Source organism: Geotrypetes seraphini, chromosome 10 (genome assembly GCF_902459505.1).
Source record: "Geotrypetes seraphini chromosome 10, aGeoSer1.1, whole genome shotgun sequence".
Lineage (NCBI taxonomy): Eukaryota > Metazoa > Chordata > Amphibia > Gymnophiona > Dermophiidae > Geotrypetes > Geotrypetes seraphini.
Window position 1 is genome coordinate 107,745,308 of NC_047093.1, and position 22,062 is coordinate 107,767,369.

General features: G+C 47.4%; 1 protein-coding gene across 3 annotated transcripts in view; it reads left to right on the plus strand.

Moving 5' to 3' along the window:
* The first annotated feature begins 520 nt into the window (after positions 1-520).
* The window catches only part of ALAD (aminolevulinate dehydratase), a 165,581-nt gene continuing 144,039 nt past the window's right edge, over positions 521-22,062 (plus strand). The window contains exon 1 of one of the 3 annotated variants that reach the window (XM_033960680.1): positions 521-645. In XM_033960680.1, coding sequence (XP_033816571.1) covers positions 522-645 — 124 coding nt within the window. In that variant the 5' untranslated portion in view covers position 521. Of the gene's footprint in view, positions 646-861; positions 1,021-22,062 lie in introns of those variants that run through there. The other 2 variants (XM_033960682.1, XM_033960681.1) reach the window with 2 other exon arrangements.

The following is a 22,062-nucleotide window of genomic DNA, read 5'->3' on the forward strand; positions in this document are numbered from 1 at the left end:
CATGCCCCTCCTATTCCCATGCCTATAAGGTAAACATGTTATTTATTTGGTTTAAGTTATAGAAGCTTAATTTCATGCTCTACCTATTCTAGCCCGTTTTAAACAAAAAAAGAAAACTCCCAGCTCATTACTTAACACTTACTGCTCTGATGGCAAGCTTAACCCTGTACAAGTCCTAAAAAAGAATCCTCAGTAATTTTTCAGCAGAGCCGCACTTGCTCTTTGCTCGGGCTTATGCACCAAGGCTCCGATTGACAGATACATAGCTCAGAGGAGCCAACTTTTCAAAATTATCGGAGGGTGCTAGCTAAACCCAGAGAAAATTACGTCTCCCTGGACAAAGTCAAGGACTAAGTTCACTATTGGGGGTACTGAAGCACCCACAGAGTTGGCTCCTATGGAGCGACATCAAAAGTCATTACTGGACTCGATCTATTGGTGAGTGGACGGCTGACCTCCACGTGCAGCGTCAGGCGTAGAGCTCGCCATACGCATGCGCCAACAGATCAGGTGACTTAATGATGTTTAGTGTTCTGTGCGAAAGTGAGTTCAATAGATCAGCTCAGGTAGAGAGCGAGTGCAGCTGTGCTGAGTTACCGAAGGAAGGAGGAAACCGTACTGGAAGTTTTGGAGAAGCTTGGGTAGGTAGGTGGTTATTGCGAGGGAACTCCACACGAACTACTTTTATCCCTACGTAATTTTTGTTACTTTCCAGCTTGCCTTTGATATCGCCCGCGACTGGTCCCACGGCTTTTCTTTTCCATTGTCTTGCCCTCCCCTGACGCAATTTCCTGTTATTTTGACAAGGTGAGATGCCTTTAAATGAATGAAGCGTTATAGGGGACGGTGCACCGGAGAAGGAAAGCTACGGGATTGTTAATAGTTAATCTCTGGTTTGAGTTGGGGGAGGGGGTGTTCAAGGAAGAAGTGCTGGAGAGAGGGAGACCAGTCCCCGAATACATGTGAGGAGGGATGTTCGGTGTGGGAGAGTGTGACTTGTATCTTTGGGAATGAGTGGCGGTAAGTGCTTATTGCTGTAACTTTTTTTTTTTTTAATAGTTGCATGCTAATAATGGCAATATTAGAGCATGCACTCAATTCAAAATGAAGATTCAGGTCTGTGTGTTTGAAATATATTACAGTTTGCTCTCTTTAAGATTGAACATTAGAGCATGGCAATTTTTACTTTTTTTTATTAATGCCCATTTTGAGTCCAAGGTGAAAAATGGCGCCTCACTGTGTGCAGTGTGTCCTGCATTAATCATGGTTGTCTTATTCATCCTGTATATACTGTGTATTAATTTCCATAATCTGGTCCTCTTGGTGTATTAAGGAAGAAAAGGCATATGTATTTGCACATGAAAGAGGTGCACATGCCAAAAAATGTGAGGGTTTGGTTCTTTTTTTTTCCTTTAAACTTTTTGCAACATAAAAAATAGCCATATTGAGTTAGATTGGAGGTCCATCTAACCCAGTATCCTATTGCCAGCTGTGGTCAATCCGTTTCTTAAATACCTGGCAGAAACCTAAATAGTAGCAAGACTTCATGCTACCAATCCAAGGATAAGTATTGTTTTTCTCTGGTCTATAATAGCGTTCTATAGGCTTTTTCTTCCAGGAACTTGTCTAAATCTTTTTTTTTTAACCTAGATGTGCTAGCTTACTGAAAGAAATTGTAACAGGATTTATTTATACCTTATTAGGCAGCACCTGTATACCTTCTCAGTGCTATGCTTTATATAGGTGAGTAGTGCTTAGGATTTAAAATATGGCTTTTATTTAGTTCAAATAGTAACACAAATTAATTAACCATTTTAAGGACAGATTAAAGAAATATGTAGAAACTTAGTCTCTGTGTCTTGGTAAGCTATTAGGTTTAACGTTGCCACACATTAAAGCTACAGCCTCTGTATCCTGAGGTTGTGAGTTCAAACCCACGCTGCTCCTTGTGACCCTGGGCAAGTCACTTAATCCCGCCACTGCCCCAAATACATAAGATTGTGAGTGCCAGCATAGATGAGGAAAAATGCTTTGAGTATTGAATAAATTCATGAAAACCTTTCTGAGCTCCCTGGGAAAATGGTATAGAAAAGTGAATGAATAAATAAATAAATACCTCATATTTTCTCTAGTTTCCCCCCTGTTTAGTGAACTGACTTAAGTTTTGCTAGCTGCTATCAGGCTAGTACTGCTCTAAAGAGAGTCTGATTTTAAAAATGGAATTTTCACTGTGGCAGCATTTCTGATGCTAGTTCAATTTGAAAATAACTTTCTTACCTCTGCCCAGGGAGAGAGACTTGCTTCCCTTCCAGTGAGACATCCTTCTCCATAACACAACCAGTCTCTCTGCCAGGCAGGCTAGAGGCCACCAATTCTCTCTTGCATTGTTATGCTCCCACTCTCATGCTACATAGCATCCAGGAAATCTCCCTAGCCATCAATAAGTCCTGCTATTGACTGTTAACAGGCTAGTATGGCAGTAATGGAGCTTGGCAACTCATGATTGGTCCAGCTTAATGAAGATTATGTCATAAGAATTGTTTCTGTGATGCAAAGGCATAGTCATTTTAAGCCTACACAACCCATCTACTATAATAAAACGCTAAGTGCGCATGCACACTCTTACCTGTGTGATCCATGATCAGTAGGTCCGTGGCCTGCAGGAGTGCGCATGTGCGCATACAAAGGTCCCTGTGGTCTTGCCGACTCCCTTACACATCATGCCCGGCGCAGCTCCCCCTCAATCAATGTAAGTAACTTCTTTGTAGGCGCACCCCCCCCTACCACTCCTCGCCGCACCCGAACCCATGTTGACCCTCCCACCGCGAGACGACCAAAAACCTCCAGATGCATCCGCAGCACTGTAAACATGCTGCTTCGCGACCTTCTACTTCCATGATTTCCTTTGCCGCGTCCCTGAGATGCGGCAGAGGAAGTCACGGTCAGTAGAAGGCCTCGAAGCAGCGTGTTTAGAGTGCTGCGGACACTGCTGGAGTCGGGAGGTTTGTATGTTGTCTCACGGTGGGAGGGCCAGTGGGGTCGGCTGCGTGGGGTGTGTGGGGGGGGAACATTGGTTCTACTGCACAGGGGGATGGGAGGGAGGGATAGAAAAATATCGGCTATACAGGGGGATGGGGGTAGAAATGGAAAGATGCTGCTCAAGGTCCTGCACAGGGGGATGGGAGAAAGGCAGGCAGGCTGGCTTCGGGGGAGTGGGAGTGGGACAAATTCTGGAAGGTAGTGAGGGGGACATGGGAAGGAGGCACTGGGGGCACTAAGGACACGGAAAGGAGGCGCTGGGGGCACTAAGTACACAGGACCAAGGAAATGGCACTAAGGACATGGGAAAGAGACACTGGGGGCACTAAGGACGTAGGAAGGGGTATTAAGGACATGGGAAGGAGGCACTGGGGACACTAAGGACATAGGAAAGGGCACCTAGCACCCGTTAATGTAAATGGCTAAAACACTAGTTCTCTGATAAGCCCATCATCATGACATTAATACCTTGCACCATGTGTTTGTTGTTTTGTGTTTTTTTTTGTCCTATGATCTCGCCTACATAAACAGTCCAGCTCCATGATTCTGTAATCTGCACCCATGTCACAGGCGCCAGTTAGAGAATCACATTGCCGTCAGCTGTTTTTGGCAAATAAATCCCCCTGCTGCTATCAGCTGAGCAGCTGTGGCAGGAAACCCCCCTCCCCAAGGTCCCTTGGCTGGAGGGATGCCCACTCCCAAGAGCTTCCAAACCCCCACCTGGTGATGCTCCCCAGTACCTCTTTGTAGAAAGTCTGGCGGAGGGATGCTTACACACTCTGGCTGGCAGGCCCGCCACACAAAAATAGCCGGCCTTCCCCTTTCTGGTGCTTTCTAGGATGCCCTGGAGAGGGGCCCAAGGCTCTGATGGGCTCAGATCCCTAATGCTCCTTCTAAAGGAGGGGCCTTAGGCACCTGGGCCAATTAGAGTCTGCATCCTGGGATGCACCGGGAAGGGGAAGACCTGTCATTTTGGTGTGGTGGGCCTGTTGGCTGGAGGGTGTAAGCATCCCTCCAGCTGGATTTTCTACAAAGAGGTGGGGTTTAGAAGCTTGGGGGGAGTCGCTGGTTGGGGTTTTTTTTTTAAGATCAGGGGAGGGTGGTGCAGCAAGAGGGAGTGGGCATCCCTCCTGCTGGATGAATTTGCCAAGGGGGGCATTCAGGGGTTCTGGTGGGAGGAGTGGGTATCCCTCCTGCCAGGGGAATTCACGGGTGGGGGATCCCCTTGCCGCAGCCACTCAACTGATCACGGCAGGGGAATCCCCTTGTCGCGATCAGCTCAGCAGCCCACGTCTATTTGAAATGTAGGCCAGAATTTTGCTGGCCTATGTTTCAGGCGTCTGTCGCAGCCCTAGGGAGATGCCTAGGGCCGCTTAAGCTCGCCCAAGGCCACTTCTGAGTGAAACCACACCCACGCCCAGTGTATCCTGATGCATCTTCCTCAACCGTGACAAATGCATACAGTGTAGGTGGCCTGCCTTGGGGTCCCAATTGGCTGATCAGACAGCAGTATTATTCCTACCGCCACCTATAATCAGGACTTCGTTTTTAGAATTTTGGTCTAAACCTCTGCACCAGAGGCTGGGACTCTGACTCCAAAGCCAACTTCTCTATATGAAAAATTAATTTTTATGTCGTTTGTGTGCTTCTCAGTGCACCATCTTAAAGGTCATATAGTAAAGATCAGTGGAGCAGTGAGCATTTGGATTTAAGGGTGTCTGGTATACAAATTAATTCCCAATTATTTTGAAATATCATACTTATACATAAACATAATGCCAAATAAAATGGAAATAAGAATAGCTGCATATATTACAAAGAACAATTCTACTATCTGAATATTTGCAATTATGTGGTGAAAATGGTAGAATATTCCTTCTATCAATGTTATCATCACTATATCCTAGGAAATATTCATTAAGGAAAAATGAGACTTGTCAAAATCCAATGAGTTCATAATAAAAATCATGTGTCCCTTCTAAGCAGAGTTTAGTCCTTCTCATTTGTACATATTTGTGTGATGGTTACTCTGCAGAAGGAGATGGGACTTGTATACCGCCTTTTTGTGGTTTACACATTCAAAGTGGTTTACATATATACATGTAATTATTATTTTTTTACCTGGGGCAGTGGAGGATTAGGTAATTTGCCCAGGGAGCAGTGCTGGGCTTTGATCTAACAGCCTCAGAGTGCTGAGGCAGCAGCTTTACCACTAAGCAACTCCTCGGCTAGTTCAAGTATAGAAAAACAACTAAGTTATAGTAAATCACTTCAGTACTTCCTTAACATTCAAAACAGTTTTAAACTGAATTTCTTTCCACATCCAAGGTCAGTTAGTTTGAATAGATAACTACAACACATCTGACAAACATCTTGGCTTCTCCTTAAGCGATTGTGTAAACAATAGAGTATCCCAAAGACGTATCCCAAATAATATTATGAGATGGACTCAAAGTTTTGTGTGTGTGACGAGAGAGAGAGAAACACCCTATGTGCGTTCATTTTTATAAGATATTAGTTGAAACACACAGCAATGAAATTCTCATGTTTTTGGTTACCAAAACTGAGTAGGAAATCATATGTGCAATGATCTGAATGTTGCAAACGGTACCTAACTTAGAATAAGGAAACGGTACTTAATAGTAGATAACAACAAATATTAACTATGTAAACCAATTTGTTAAATTACAATCTGAAAGAAGTTAAACCACTCAAAACACCCCCCCTCCCCCCCCCCGGTTTACAGAACTGTAGTACAGTTTTTAGCGCCGGTCATGACGGTAACAGCTCCGACGCTCATAGTAATTCTATCAGCATTGGAGTTGTTACTGCCTTGGTTGATGCTAAAAACTACGCTATGGTTTTGCAAAATGGGGGCGGGGAGGACAATTTTGAAAACAATGGGAAATATTTTATCTTGCCGGTTTCTCTTCCACAAAATTTTAAAAATAAGACATTCACAAATGTTATCACTTTTATGCTAAAGAAATTATAAAATACTTTTTTTAATGAGAGAAACTTTATTAAAATAAATTCAACCTTAACAGCATAAAAACAAATTGCTTATAACCAAAATTGTAAAGCAATGCCATAAACAAGTGAAAATAGACTTCTACTTGGTATTATGTTCATGTAAGTATGAAATAAATCTAAAACCTGATGAACATAAGAATTGCCGCTGCTGGGTCAGACCAGTGGTCCATCCTACCCAGCAGTCCGCTCACACGGCGGCCCCAAGGTCAACACCAGTGCTCCAAATGAGTCCAACCTCGCCAGTTTAGCATGAATATATATTCAGTATTTTCAAGCTAGCCAGAAACCCTCCTTTTTCATTAATATGAGTACTCTTATGATAAGACAAGACACAATTATTCTTTGACGCACACACACAGGAGTTCCATCACTACATGTTTCCACAGATACACACATGGGGCTCCTTTTACTAAGCTATGTTAAGGCATTAACACGCGGAATTGCGCGTGCTACGTGGAATAGCGCGTGCTACACGCTAACGCTTTCTAGCCGCGTAGCGTGGGGTTAGCACGTGCTAACGCTAGCGCACCTTAGTAAAAGGAGCCCTAGATCTCCCATTTGAAAAAATATCCTCAAAAGCCGTTTGGTTTAAATCCAAAAGCAAAAAAAATTAAAATTTGCTTATTGCAATCTGTTCAAACAGTTATAGCAACAACAAAAAAAATCCTGGCTACAAAAAGCAGATTGAAAAGAAAAACTTAGATGCAATAGATCTGTAGTAAATAAAATGCCTATTCTGTTTGTACTAGTAATTTGAAATTTTTTCATTACCCCCACCCTCCTTTTCAAAACAGTGGTGCGTTTTTTAGCACCTGCCGTGGCGGTAACAGCTTCAACACTCATAATTCCTATGAGCGTCTGAGCTGTTAACTGCCACAGCCAGCGCTTAAATCTGCGCTACAATTTTGTAAAAGGTGTAGGGTAACTTTATTTCTTCACTCAGTCCTCTATAGCCCCAGGTACGTTAGATAGATTGTGAGCCCACCGGGACAGATAGGGAAAATGCTTGAGTACCTGATTGTAAAAACTGCTTAGATAACCTTGATAAGCAGTATATCAAATCCTAATAAACTTGAAACTAATACATTTCATTACACATAAATGCCTTTTTATTTACAAAGAAGGAACTCTGCCCATACGCTTGTTTGCTTTACTGACAGAAAAAGTAAGCATATTGATTTTTGTTGATAATATGTTCCTACTGAAACAGTTAACTTTGTTCTTTTTTAGTTACCAGCACAGAGATAGAAAACTTCTAAAACTGTAAGATCTCTCTCACTCTCACTCTCTGACAAGACCTACGTCTAGTGAATCCATGTTGCCTCCAGTCCTATCGGTCCTGGTCCCGGCGCTTCAGCTGTGAACACAGAACAGAAAAAAAATGTCTTGTCTCCCTGTTTTACCGTGTCTAGCCTTTCCAGATATTTTTGCCTCTCTTCCTCTTTCTGCGATCTTTTGTAGTTTATGAAAGCTAACCTCTTTGCTTAAAATGACTTAAAATGATCCAGAACACCGCTGTCCGCATCATATTCGGCCTGAATAAATGGGAACACGTCACCCCTTTTTACCACAAACTTCATTGGTTACCATTAGAATCCAGAGTCCTATTCAAATTTGCCTGCTTCTGTTACAAAACAGTATTTGGCTTATCCCCTAACTACATCAACCCTCACTTCTATCTGAACCATAACAATAAGCACTCCCGCAGAATCCATCTGTTTGCCTTCCCCTCACTAAAACTGTCACTCCAAAAGATTCCTTGACAAAACCTTCGCCTTCCAGGCCGCCAAACTGAACACATGGCTAGCCCAAATGGTCCTCGAGGCCCCCACCTACCTCGGATTTAGAAAATTACTCAAAACTCATCTATTCAATGGAAACGCCCCTTAATTGCCCCCTCAACGAACCGAAACCTACAACTCCCCCTCTTCTGTACTCACCCAACCTACATTCCCCTTATTCCCCCTCCTTGACCTACTCCTTCCCTCTCTACCCAACCTCAACTACTTCGTTGCTTGCAACTCTGTTCAATTGTCATGAACCACTTGTAACTTGACTAACAAAAGTGAACCGCCTAGAACTCCCTGGGTATGGCGGTATACAAAAATAAAGTTATTATTATTATACTTGCCTCACAAAAAGATTTGTCGCCCTTTATAATCGCTCCTTTCAGTTTTACTCACTGCCTTTCCACTCCTTCCAGACTTTCCCACCCAGACAATTCTTTGATGTAAACCCTCATCTGAACAGAGTTAGTCTTTTTTTAAAGTCTAGAACTTTTGCTTTTGAATGATCCCTCTCTATACCAATCTTAATATTCAACTGTACCATGCAGTGATCACTGAATGCCAGATGATCATCCACTGTAACATCAGAAACACTTTCCCCTTTTGTAAGCACTAAGTCCAGTATGACCCCCATCTCGCGTGGGTTCCATTACCAACTGCTGAAACAGTTCTCATTGTAGAGAATCCAGGATCTCCCTACTTCTAGAAGACCCTGCAATAGGGATACCCCAATCAACATCCGGCATGTTAAAATCACCTATTCTTTAGCACTCTCCAGACCAGTAGAGGTTAACTTTACGAATGGGTATATATCTAATCATGACCAGCAGGTGGAGACTGAAAACAAAACTTTGGGACAGTATATCCTAGCCCCTCCTCTCTATTTCCCTCAGTCTTCTTTCAGTCTCCAGCAGGTGTTGAGTGATCTGTACCCATCTCCCTTGGTAGGGCTGTTGGAATTTGTTTAGGGGGTTTATTGTCCCTGTTTTTAGCCGGACGGAGCTTGGGCGGACTCTGTTTGGGGGTTCGTCCGACCTCGGGGGGTGTTAAACCCGGCGGGTCACGAGCGGGGTCCCTCCCCCCACTTCCTCCACCTCCCCACATTTTTTTAGAGGAGCCTCAGCAGTAAGCCTTGCCCCCTAAATCAAGCAAGGCATATTGCTTCGAGAGCCTGTGGAGTCTGTTCTGTAAAAAAAAAAAAAAAAAAAATCCTGAGGTAGTGCTGGTCTGGAGGGTTGTATCCCTTTAAGAAAACTGTATTTTACTGTATTTTTTCAACTAACCGGCACTTTTTTGCAGCTAGGTCGCGTATGGAGCAATGAGCACTTCTAAAGGGAAAAAGTGCTCATTGTGCTCCAGACGCGAGGCACTCGCGGCCGGCCTGTGCAAGCGGTGTTCAGGCCGGTGCGGTGGAGGAGCTGCAGCGGCTGCAGGCGCCCAGAGCTCCCCGCCGATGGTGCCTCGCGAGTCGGCAGGGAACGGTGGGGAAGCCCGGTCTTCTCCGTCCGCCCACGGAGGGATTCCCCAAACCGCCGACGGTCGGGTGTTAGAGGATTCCCTCTCAGCTGATTTTTTAACAGCTGATGCCGGCTTGCCTGCTTTAGCGGCTGAGACTATTCAGGTTTCTCAGCCGCTTCAGGCTATGGAGGGAGCTTTTTTGGCGGGAAAACCGCCATCTTCTCTGTCTGGCCCCTCCATTTTGTCTTCCACCTCAGGTGACCTTCCCCCTGTTTTGACTATGCAGGGGCAAGGTTCTGCTGGGTCCCCTGCTGTGGCAGGGAGTCCCTTGGGACCCTCGGGGGGTTTTTCTCCTGAATTTTTCTTTTCTTTATGCAGAGCCTATTTTCAGGCGGCTGGGGGTCCCGGTTGCGCCCAGGGGGTTTCGGGGGGTGGGTTTTCCTCCGCGCTCCCTGCGGCTTTGCCTCTTTCGTCTGGCGTGACGTCCCCTCCGCCGCCTCCCTTGTCCAAGCGTCCGCGGGTGTCGTGGGACGAGAATTTGTGGTCGGAGGAACGGGTCGGTCTGGAGGAGGACCTGGACCCTTCTGAGGAGTTCCAGGACTCTCTGGAGGGGACGGAAGCTGGCGGCGGGTTGTCGGATTTCCCGTTCTCCAGTGACGAGGCGTCCGTGGTGCGCCTTTTTCAGAAAGATGAGCTGCCTGACCTTATTCAGCAGGTTTCTTCGGTTTTGCGTTTTGAGGACGCGCCGCCGGAGACTCCGCGTGTGGGGGACCCCCTGTTACGGGGGATCCGTTCCGTTTCCCGCTCTTTTCCTATGCATCAGGATATTCGGGATATTATTCTGGAGCAGTGGAAAACGCCGGAGACGCCGTTTCGGCTGGCGCGCAGCATGGCTCGCCTGTATCCCATTCCTGAAGGGGATCGGGCTACGTTAGCTTCGCCTGTCGTGGATGCGGTGGTCTCGGCAATTTCCAAGCGGCATACCGTGCCTGTTGAGGGCGGTTCTGCCTTGCGGGACCCTGAGGAGCGCAAATTGGAGAGCATCCTTAAGCAAAATTTTCAGGTCTCTGCCTTTGGGGTCCAGGCGGCTATTTGTGGGGGACTGGTCGCTCGCGCCGTGTTTCGGTGGGCGGAGCGGGTCTTGGATCGAGAGTCTGACGACTGGTCTCTGGTGGATCAGGAGGTAGCGAAGATTGAGATGGCGGCCTCATTCCTCTCAGATGCTCTATATGACTTGGTGCGGATCTCGGCTAAGTCTATGGCTTTTGGCGTGGCCGCAAGGCGTGTGTTGTGGCTGCGCGCTTGGGCGGCGGATGCTGCGTCCAAAGCTAAGCTTACTAAATTTCCCTTTCGGGGGTCGTTTTTGTTTGGAGAGGACTTGGATAAGTTGATTCAGACTCTGTCGGACTCGAAAGTTCCCCGTCTGCCGGAGGACCGTGCCCGCCCGGCGTCTCGGGGGGGTGCGGCCCGGGGGCGTTTGCGGGACTTTCGCAAGTATCGCCCTGGGCGTGGGGCTGCTTCTTTCCAGTCTCCGGGATTTTCCCGGGGTCGGTTCTTCCAGCGCATGCAGCCCTTTCGGGGGGCCCGTCGGGGGGCAGGGAATCCCTCCGCCGGTTCCCCCGCTTCCCGTCCTGCACAATGACGCCTTGCCGGCGCCCCCTTTGGTTCCGGTGGGGGCCCGGCTGCGCGAATTTTTCCCCAAATGGGCCGAGATCACGTCCGATCAGTGGGTCCTGGAGGTGGTGCGGGACGGTTATGCCCTGGAGTTCGCCCGCTCTCTGCCGGATTTTTTCCTCGCTTCTCCATGTCAGACTCCGGGGAAGACGCAGGCTTTTCGCCAGACCCTTCAGCGCTTGCTAGATCTCAGGGCAGTTGTTCCGGTGCCCCCTCCGGAGTGGGGCACGGGCAGGTACTCCATTTACTTTGTGGTGCCCAAGAAGGAAGGGACCTTTCGGCCCATCCTCGATTTGAAAGGGGTCAACAGGGCTCTCAAGATTCCCTCTTTCCGTATGGAAACTCTGCGGTCGGTCATTCTGGCGGTTCAGCCGGGGGAGTTTCTCACTTCTCTCGATCTGACGGAGGCCTACTTGCATGTTCCCATTCGGGCCTCTCATCAGCGTTTCCTGCGCTTTGCAATCTTGGGTCGGCACTTTCAGTTCTGTGCGCTTCCCTTTGGGCTGGCCACGGCACCTCGGACGTTCACCAAGGTGATGGTGGTCGTCGCGGCGGCCTTGCGGTCGGAGGGCATCCTGGTACACCCCTACCTGGACGACTGGTTAATTCGGGCAAAGTCGTTGCAGGAAAGCTCCCGGGTTACTGCTCGGGTGGTGGAGTTTCTCCGGTCGCTGGGCTGGGTGGTCAACCTTTCCAAGAGTCGGTTGGTCCCGGCTCAGCGTCTGGAGTACCTAGGGGTGCTGTTCGACACCTCCTTGGGGAAGGTCTTCCTCCCAGAGGGCCGGGTGAGCAAATTGCAATCTCAGATTCGCCTGCTTTTGGCGTCCCGGTGTCCTCGGGCGCGAGATTTCCTCCAGGTCTTGGGGTCGATGGCGGCGTCCCTGGACGTGGTGAGGTGGGCGCGGGCCCACATGCGTCCTCTCCAGTATGCTCTGCTCCGGAGGTGGTCTCCCCAGAGGCACGGGATGGATGTTCCGGTTCCCCTGCGAGGCTTGGCGCGCTGCAGTCTGCGTTGGTGGCTCCAGACCCCTCACCTAGTTCAGGGGGTGGGTCTGGATCTCCCGCAGTGGACGGTGCTCTTGACGGATGCGAGTCTCCTGGGTTGGGGGGCTCAGTGTTTGGGTCACTCAGCTCAGGGCACCTGGTCCGCGGAGGAGGCCGCCTGGTCGATCAACGTGTTGGAGACCAGAGCGGTCCGTCTGGCGCTGTTGGCTTTCCACTCCCTGTTGCTGGGCAAGTCGGTCAGAGTGCTGTCGGACAATGCCACGGCGGTGGCTTATGTCAATCGTCAGGGGGGCACCAAGAGCACTCAGGTGGCGCAGGAGGCAGCTCTGCTCATGGTTTGGGCGGAATCCCATCTGCTGGACCTCTCGGCCTCTCATATAGCCGGAGTAGAAAATGTTCAGGCAGACTTCCTCAGTCGTCACTTCCTAGATCCAGGAGAGTGGTGTCTCGGCGCCGAGGTGTTTCAGTTGATAGTGCAGGCTTGGGGGCAGCCCCTGATGGACCTGATGGCCACGGGTGGCAACGCCAAAGTGCCCCGCTTCTTCAGTCGTCGCAGGGACGGTCTGGCCGAGGGTCTGGATGCTCTGGTCCAGCAGTGGCCAATGGAGGGGCTGTTGTATGTGTTCCCTCCTTGGCCGCTGGTGGGCAGAGTGCTTCTTCGCATTGTTCATCATCCGGGTTTGGTGGTGCTGGTGGCGCCGGATTGGCCTCGCCGTCCGTGGTATGCGGATCTGGTGAGGCACCTGGTAGCGGATCCTCTTCCTCTGCCTCTCTCGGATGACCTTCTGATGCAGGGTCCCATTCCCATGTTCGACCCGTCTCCCTTCTGTCTTAAGGCGTGGCTCTTGAAAGGGGTCGCCTTAGCAAGAAGGGATATTCTGACAAGGTGATCTCTACACTGTTGGGGTCCCGGAGGCTTTCTACCTCTCGGGCTTATGTGCGGGTTTGGCGTCTCTTTGAGGAATGGTGTCGGGTGCGGGGAGTGACCTCTTTTCGCGCTTCTCTGCCTAACATTCTGGAGTTCTTGCAGGATGGCCTGGATAGAGGCCTGGCTTGGTCTTCTCTCCGGGTTCATCTTGCGGCCCTGTCGGCTTTTCGAGGGTTGGTGTCAGGTCAGCGTTTATCGGCTCTTCCTGATGTGATTCGGTTTTTGCGGGCGGCCAAGTTGCTTAGGCCTCCCCTACGGCCCTCGGTTCCCTCTTGGGATCTTAATCTGGTTCTCTCTGTTTTGGTGCGTCTGCCTTTCGAGCCCTTGGACGACTGTTCTTTGAAGGACCTTACTTTGAAGGCGGTCTTTTTGGTGGCCATTACTTCTGCTAGGCGTGTTTCTGAGCTGCAGGCTTTCTCTTGTAGGGCTCCCTTCTTGGAGATTTCTAGGGAGCGGGTCGTCTTGCGGCCTGTTCCTTCCTTTCTGCCGAAGGTTGTTTCTCCTTTTCATGTCAATCAATCGGTGGTTCTCCCGGTCTTGGGTGGTCAGGAGGGCTCTTCTGAGCAACGGCAGCTGCGCAAGTTGGATGTCGGTCGGGTCCTTCGCTCTTATGTGCAGCGGACCCAGGAATTCCGGAAGTCCGATCATCTCTTTGTCCTCCTAGCGGGTCCTCGTCGGGGAGCTGGCGCTTCTAAGGCTACTATTGCGCGCTGGATCAAGGAGACGATTGCTTCCGCTTATCTTCTGAAACAGCAGCCTGTTCCGGAGTTTCTCAAGGCTCATTCCACTCGGGGTCAGGCGGCTTCTTGGGCTGAGTCGTCGCTCGTGCCTCCAGTGGATATTTGTAAGGCTGCGGTTTGGTCCTCCTTGCATTCCTTTGTTCGTCATTATCGGGTTGATGTGCAGGCGCGTCGGGACGCGGTGTTCGGTGAGCGTGTACTGGTATCGGCCCTTCGGGGGTCCCGCCCGTGAGAGGGACTGCTTTGGTACGTCCCATTCGTAAAGTTAACCTCTACTGGTCTGGAGAGTGCTAAAGAAGGAGAAATTAGGTTCTTACCTGCTAATTTACTTTCTTTTAGCTTCTCCAGACCAGTAGAGGTCCCCACCCTGTCTGTTGTTGTTGTTGTTGTTGGGGCTGTTGCGCGGGCAGTTTTTGGTTTTTGCTGCGGGTTCTAGTATTTTTCTAGGGCCGGGGAGAATTGAAGAACAGCGGCTGTGGCTCGGCTGGCTTAGCTGGCGAGCTGTGGGGACATTCTTCCTTCGGGAATTTCTCCTCTGCATTTTCCAACAGCATTTTGGGTATGTTATTTGTTACTCCTTTCGGAGTATTGTTTTTTCTCTCTGTTGTTTTCCAGTTCTTGGTTCTGCTTGGCTATTCGGCAGACTGAGGGAAATAGAGAGGAGGGGCTAGGATATACTGTCCCAAAGTTTTGTTTTCAGTCTCCATCTGCTGGTCATGATTAGATATATACCCATTCGTAAAGTTAACCTCTACTGGTCTGGAGAAGCTAAAAGAAAGTAAATTAGCAGGTAAGAACCTAATTTCTCCTTAGCAAGACTTCCCCTTTTTTTAGATATATTCTGAATGTCATCTATTGAATCTCTATCTACTTCTTCCGTCTGTGAAAGAGGCCTGTATATCACACCAATGCAAATATATTCACAATTCCCTCTTTCCAAATTGATCCACAGTGCCTCTTCCTTGCATTGCAGATCCTGCAATTGTGTGGCTTTAATAACATATAACACTACTCCCCCCCCCCCTCCTTTTCTTCCTTCCCTGTCTTTCCTGAACAGATTATAGCCTGGTATAACTACATCCCAGTCATGGTGCTCCGTAAACCATGTCTCCGTGATTGTGACTATATAAGAACATAAGCATCGCCTCTGCCGAGTCAGACCATAGGTCCATCGTGCCCAGCAGTCTGCATCAGCGACGGCCCCCCAGGTCCGTGACCTGTAAGTGATCCTTTACTTAAGACATTTTATCCTATATAGTAACCCTCTAACTATACCCCTCAATCCCCTTTTCCTTCAGGAACTTGTCCAACTCCTCATCTTCCATTACAGCTTCTAGATCCAGAATCTTGTTTTCCATACTTCGAGCATTAGATACAGTAGACCCACTCGGCATTTGTGGTTTTTCGAAATTCATGGGTGCTCCTGGAACAGAATCCCTGCAAATATCGGGGGAGTACTGTATACTGCTTTCCAGACATTGCCCCTTTTTCCCATCCAGTTAGAGCAGTGGTCTCAAACTCAAGCTCTTTGCAGGGTCACATTTTGAATTTGTAGGTACTTGGAGGGCCTCAGAAAAAAAATAGTTAATGTCTTATTAAAGAAAAGACAATTTTGCATGAGGTAAAACTCTCTATAGTTTATAAATCTTTTCTTTTGGCTAAGTCTTAATATTATTGTAATTTATAGCTAAAGAGACATATGATCAAGAAACTGTTTTATTTTACTTTTGTGACTATGATAAAAATACTGAGGGCCTCAAAATAGTACCTGGCGGGCCGCATGTGGCCCCTGGCTACGGGTTTGAGACCACTGATTTAGAGGTATTCAGTGATTTATTTATCTGAGGGCTTATACTCGCCTGGGAGCTTTGATCATATTAAATTGCTTACTTTGTCTCTTTTGGTTACATTTTCCTGAAAGACATATTGCTAGCCTACATTTCTAATTACAGAAAATATGTGTCGCAATCTAAGAAAAGGTATCAAGTCTTGGTGCACGCTTGCTTGAGAAATGAGGCAATAATGTCAGTAGGGTTCTATTTATAACTAAAAGTTTTTAGTTAATTGAAACTAACTATCTCTAGCAAATGAAATGATAGAAAGATGTGGTTTGTTGCATTTGAATCGGCATATTCTTGATTTCTTGCAAAACACATCAGCGTGGTAGATTCTGTTTGATTCCTTTTATTCTGTCTATGCACAACGCTGGGAAACAAGTACATTTGGTCTCTGATCTCTAATGTATTTTCTGCAATGAAGTCTTCCAAGGGGAAATTGTTCTTTTCCCCTTTTTCACCTGCTCTCTCACATAATCCTTAAACCTCTCAAGAATTCTAGAGGCATTCTTTCCCATGTGTCTCTGATCCTTTCCCTACTGTAAGAGACTAAGGGCTAGATCGTGTACTGATCAGTTTGTGACCCGATTTCCCTCCGATCCGATTCACTAATCTGTGTAGCGATCCCATCCCGATCCGTGCATGCAAATGAGGGGAATCGTTTCACAAAACTTTCCCTACACACCAACTGGCTGGCCAATCAAGAACAAGCGATTGGTGAGCACCAGTCACTTGTGTAAAAAAACAGCTTTGCCCTGACTCTTCTCTCTGGCTCCGCTGCTCTCTCTGTCTACCCCAACTCTTTCTAGCTCCCCCGACTCTTCCTGCTCTCCTGCTCCGATTCTCCTGCTCTCTGCCGCCCTTCCCCGCAGTGCGAGTCCGTGGTTTCAAAGTGGGGCTGCACTACGGGGAAGGGTGACAGAGAGCAGGAGAGTCAAAATTGCCCGGCCCGGCACCCCCCCCCCCCCCCGTACGCAAAATTTGGGAGCATGAGGGGTGCTCAGTCCTTCCAGCTCCGTAGGCCTTCCTCCTACCACCGACCCAACAACTGGCCCATCCCCTGACAGGCCTGTCCCTGATTGAATGAGGCGCCTGAGGCCCTCCCAAGGGGCCTCCCAAGGGGCCTCAGCCAATCAGGGCCTTAGGCCCTCCCTGTGCATCACATGATGCACCGGGGCATGGCCTAAGGCCCGTATTGCATCACGGACCTTGCAGAGCAACAGGAGCAGGAGGACTCTGCACTTCCTCCTGCTCCTGAAGATAACTGGAGGCGAGGCCTAAGGAACAGGAGGGACTGGGCACCCCTCCTGCTCCCAACATTTTTAAGATACAGGAAGGGGGGTGGGTCTGGCGGACCCAGCCCGACCAGGGGTGGGCCAGTCGGAGGTGTGGTGGGCCAGTTGGGGGGGGGGCGGTCGGGAGTGGGACCCTCATGTTGGATTTATTTATTTATTTGGTTCTGGGAGGGAGAGAGAGGCGAAGGGTCAGTTGTCAGGAAAGGGAGGGGGGTTTAATTTTTTAAAATCGGGCTGTAAAACACACAAAATATCAGCCCAGTTTTAGAAAAAGTTTAAAAAGCTGGCAGAAGCCTTGAAAGCAGTGACAGGAGGCTGCTTCTCCTGTCACTACTGTCAGGGCTCTAGCGATCAGTGCAGTTGGTTGGGGATGTGCCTCCGATTACCGCCATTTGCATGCAGATGGTTGGGAAATCGGTCGGCTTGCCTCCAATAGCACACGGATCGGAGGGTTAGTGAATCTAGCCCTAAGGTTTGCGAGCCCTTTGTGACCAAATTTCCCTCCAACCCCATTCATTAACGCCTGTAGCGATCCGATCTCGATCCTCCCATGCAAATTAGTAAAACCCCATGCAAAATAGCCAAGCGATTGATTCATTAATTTGGCTATTTCAAATCGGGTTTTACTTTTGGCAAACACTACTGCTGCAGACCTGTCGGTCACTGAGTTGCCGACAGGTCTGCAGGTTTTTTGACAAACCTGTCTTTTTTTTTTTTTTTAAGTTCATTTTTTTTTCCATGGCACAGATATTTTGCATGTTACGCGCACAAAATATCTGCCCCATAAAAAAAATGAAAAGGTGCTTGTCGCCTCTCTTTGAGCCTTTGGATTTTTGCTCTTTGAAGGATCTTACCTTTTTAAAGGCAGTGTTTCTAGTGGTTTTGTCTTCTGCTTGTCGTATTTCGTGTTTTCTGCTTCCTTACCACGAGTAGTCTGCAGAATGCCCGTGAAGTCTTGATAGGATCTCTTCCTCTGTTGCTCCTAGTTTCATCACGAGGTTGAGCTGTGCCTCACCGGAAGTTAAGGTTGATCTCGCAGTATTAAGTCTTCTGACACCATGGTGGCTCAAGCTCCCGGTTAGACCAGTCACAGCATATAAGCAGGGATCTTATTGGAGGACTTCAGTTTTTGCGGGCCAGGAGAATGATGAGGTTCTGGCCTGCAGGTTGGACAAGCTTGATCTAAACCAATCGAGGGCCTTATCTGTGATTCCTATATTTTGTTATTGCCTATCAAGTCATGGATTAATCAGGTCACAAGCTGCCTGTAGGTCTAAAGACACCGCCAGACTAAAATCAGTCTAGCAGTTCTAAACATCACTTGGAACTGCTGTAAGGATGGTCTCCATGCTATGGCCCTTTCTAAAGCCAGACTGCTTTGGATACAGTATGTTTGTGTCACTAATCCGAGATCTATTCAAAAAGTTCCAGGCAGTTTGAATTGTGCACCAACAGGAAGTTCTTGCTTTTGAGAAGCACTAGACAGCGTGAGTAGCTTGAAACCTCATGAGTAACCTTCTTTTCCCCTTTTGTTGATATCTGTTTTTGTCTCCGAGCTACAGCAGTTTTTGTGGAAGTGTGCGTTTGTGATCAGCTATTTTTCATCATGTGCAACCTCAATGAGCAGCTTTACAGGGTGAAGTTCTGTTTTAAATTGGGTAAGACCGCTAGAGAAATTTATGAAATGTTGAAAGTGGCTTATGGGGAACATGTCATAAGTCATGGAAGGTGTTTTGAATGGTATTCATGCTTCTAAAGTGGTCATGAATCAGTGGAAGACGATTCACAAACTGGAAGACCATCAATATCAATTGCTGAGGGTTTTTGTGTGTGCTAATCGGCGATTAACTGTTAGAGAATTGCCAGAGAAAGCAACATCTCCATTGGTTCATGCCTAACGTGACCATTTATTTTTTTTCATCAAAATGGGACATCTATTAATATTCAGTCTCGCCCCCAATCCTGCCCTAGCCCTGCCCCCAATTTCTTCTATTCATTTTTCATGTACACACTATCTTATTTCATAATGGTAACCCAAAAATTTAAAAAAACACAAAGCACCCTATACACAGAGAAAATATTAATTATCATTTATATTTGGGGGGGTTTCAAAGATGTCACCTCAGTAACTATAGAAAAATATAGTGCAAAATATAGACAGCAGATATAAATTCTCAAAACTGACACATTTTGATCACTAAATTGAAAATAAAATCATTTTTCCTACCTTTGCTGTCTGGTGATTTCATGAGTCTCTGGTTGCATTTCCTTCTGACTGTGCATCCTTTCTTTCTTTCTGCACTCAGGCCCAACAATTGTCCCTTTCTATTCCTTCCTTCCTTCCTTCCTTCCTATGTCCTTGGTGTCCCCAGTGCCTCCTTCCTATGTCCTTGGTGTCCCCAGTGCCTCCTTCCTATGTCCTTGGTGCCCCCAGATCCAGTGTCAGTTCTCCTCTGTACCTTTGTTCCAAGTCTCCCTCTCTCTCTCCCTCCTCTGTTATGATCTTGCCTCTCTCTGCTCTTCTTCAGGGGCTCTCCCCCTCTGTCTGCACCTCCCAAAGTCCTGCTTCTGCCTCCTGTCTTTCCTCTTTGATCCAGGCCTTTAACTCTTTAGTCTTTCTTCTACTTACACCCCCCCCTCTCTGCCTTTTTATCTCCTACCTTAATCCCTCCTTCCTATGTCCCCTCACTGCCTTCCAGCCTTTGTCCCACCCCCTCCCAAAAAGCCTGCCTGTCTTCCTCCACCAGAACCAGCCTGTCTGCCTGCCTACCTCCTCCCCCCCCCTACCGCGGAAAACAAAAGCCTCCCTCCAGGCCCGATTTAAAACTTCCCCCGGTCCACCGCTGCTGCTCCTCTACTTACCTCCCTGACGCTTATCACGCCCAGAAGCCTTCTTCCCGACATCAATTCTGACGTCAGATGTTCCGGGCCAGCCAGGCAGCGATTGGCTGGCCAGGAACGTCCTCTCCGATGTCAGAATTGACGTTGGGAAGAAGGCTTCCGGGTGCTGTTAGTGGCAGGGAGGTAAGCAAAGGAGCAGTGGCGGTGGACCGGGGGAAGTTTTAATCGGGCCTGGAGGGAGGCTTTTTTTTTTTTTTTTTTTGTGCAGCAGGGAGGGACAGGAAGTGATCGCCTGTCCCGTTGTCCCCGCGCACAGCTTCGGGACACTGTCCCTGAAAATGGGACATTTTGGCGTCCCGAAGCTATGTGTGGAAACAGCGGGACAGGGGATCCGAAAACGGGACTGTCCTGTTCAAAACGGGACATATGGTCACCTTATTCATGCCACAACATTCTAACGGAGAAGTGTGTGTGTGTTGGGGGGGTCTCGCTTTGCAGCAAAGTTTGTTCCACAGTTGACCAGTGACCAGAACAGCTGCAAATTTTGCACAAAAAATGCAGTGACTGTTCTTCCCCAGCCATTTTACTCTTCTGACTTGGTCCCTGCTGAATATTTCTTGTTTCCTAAACTTAAATTCACATTGAAAGAAAAGCAAAATTCGATGCATCAACTTTTGGTAATTCTGAAGATGCGTTTAAGGACTGTTTTCAGAAATGGAAACGACATTGGGAATAGTGTATACATAGGAAAGGGAATAGTGTATACATAGGGAAGGGAAGTAATTTAAAGGGGACCCAATGGAATAAGTTGTAAGATTGTTTAATTTTTATAAAATCAGTCTTGGAAATTTTAGAACAGACTGCATATAAGTACTAAATTGTGTAAATATTACTTGTTCCAGTGAGATTAGGATTGTAACTGCCACTCTGTGCAAGATACTCCCTGACTCCTTAGATATGCAAAATGTCATTCACTACTGTTTTTGAGCTGAAATGTCCAATACTTGGTTCCTATCCTCTTGTCATTGAAGGGCTCTCTGTTTATCCCATGCCTTAGACAGCGGTGTCCAAAGTGCGGCCCCATGAAATATTTTGTGCAGCCCCAGAAAATTTTTTTTCGCCCATTGCGGCCCAGGGAAGCCAAAAAGTTGGACACCCCTGCCTTAGAACTTAATATCATGTCCTTATTTCTATAGCTTCCTTTCGAAAAACTTTTTTTTTTTTTTTTTAATTGTACATTTAATACTTTTCTTGTATTGGTCTGTAATTTATCTTATTATTCCTTCTCTTCTGTAGAGTATGCATATGTAATATATATTCAAGTTTCATGTCTTTTTGGTGCAGATTTTGCACTATTTTGATTGCATTTTCTTTGAACTGATTTTAGCCTCTTTATATTCTTGTTAAAATACTGAACACAGTGTTCCAATGAAGACCTGCATAAAGGCACTATTTTTTTCTTTTCTTCTGGCTATGCATTTCCCTTTAGCTTAGCATCCCTGTTGCTTGCTAACTACCCCATGACAGTGTTTTTGCTGTACCTTAAGATAATCTGACACTATCAAGGTATGGCCTCTCCTTGTCCTGGTGCATCACTAACTTTGAAAATGGCTGCTTCTGTGGGACACTGATAAAGTCTGTGCTCTGCTGTCAGGGGTGGAGTAGACTTCCATCGGCAGCAGATAAGAGAATCTAAGTGGCTTCTGTGGGATGGTGCCTCATATTCCCTGCCCATGTTAAGCTTGGGAGTAGGATTATATGTAAAGACAGGTTCTTGTTTTGGTGCCTTAAAGCATAAAAACCAGAGAGACTTGTTTTTGTGCTGGAAAACACAGTAAATGGGCGGCAGTCCAAGTTGACCAGAGCCATGTAGGCCCAGGTCACCCATGTGACAGTATTCAGCTTACCAGTCAAGGTGCCTTTCCCTCCCTTCTAAGCTGCACAGTTCCTCCACTCGCAGTATGTTAATAATAAAATGATACACATTAGAGTTGTCAAATCTTCTATTTCTTGCCACATGCAGGGGATAGAACTTACAAATATGTCTGGCATTGGCTTCAGCTCCTAGACCTCAACAGCCATGTTACATTTCCATCTTTCTATTTAAGCATCCCCTGTGTCCCACACATTTTGAATTTGTTCAAGTTTGACTCGACCACCTCTCTCGGAAAGGTGTTCCATGTGTTCACCACCCTCTCTGTGAAAAAGTATTTCCTGACATTACTCCTGAGTCTGTCTCTCTGCAACTGTTCTACCGCATCTATGTCTTTGAAAGAGGTTTGTTTGAATATTACCGTATTTTCACGCAAATAACACGCACCCGTATAAAACGCGCACACGAATATAGCGCGCAGAAATCACGATGATTTGCACAAAAACTTTGATATACCGCGCTCACTGGTATACCGCGCATGCTGCCCGACGCTC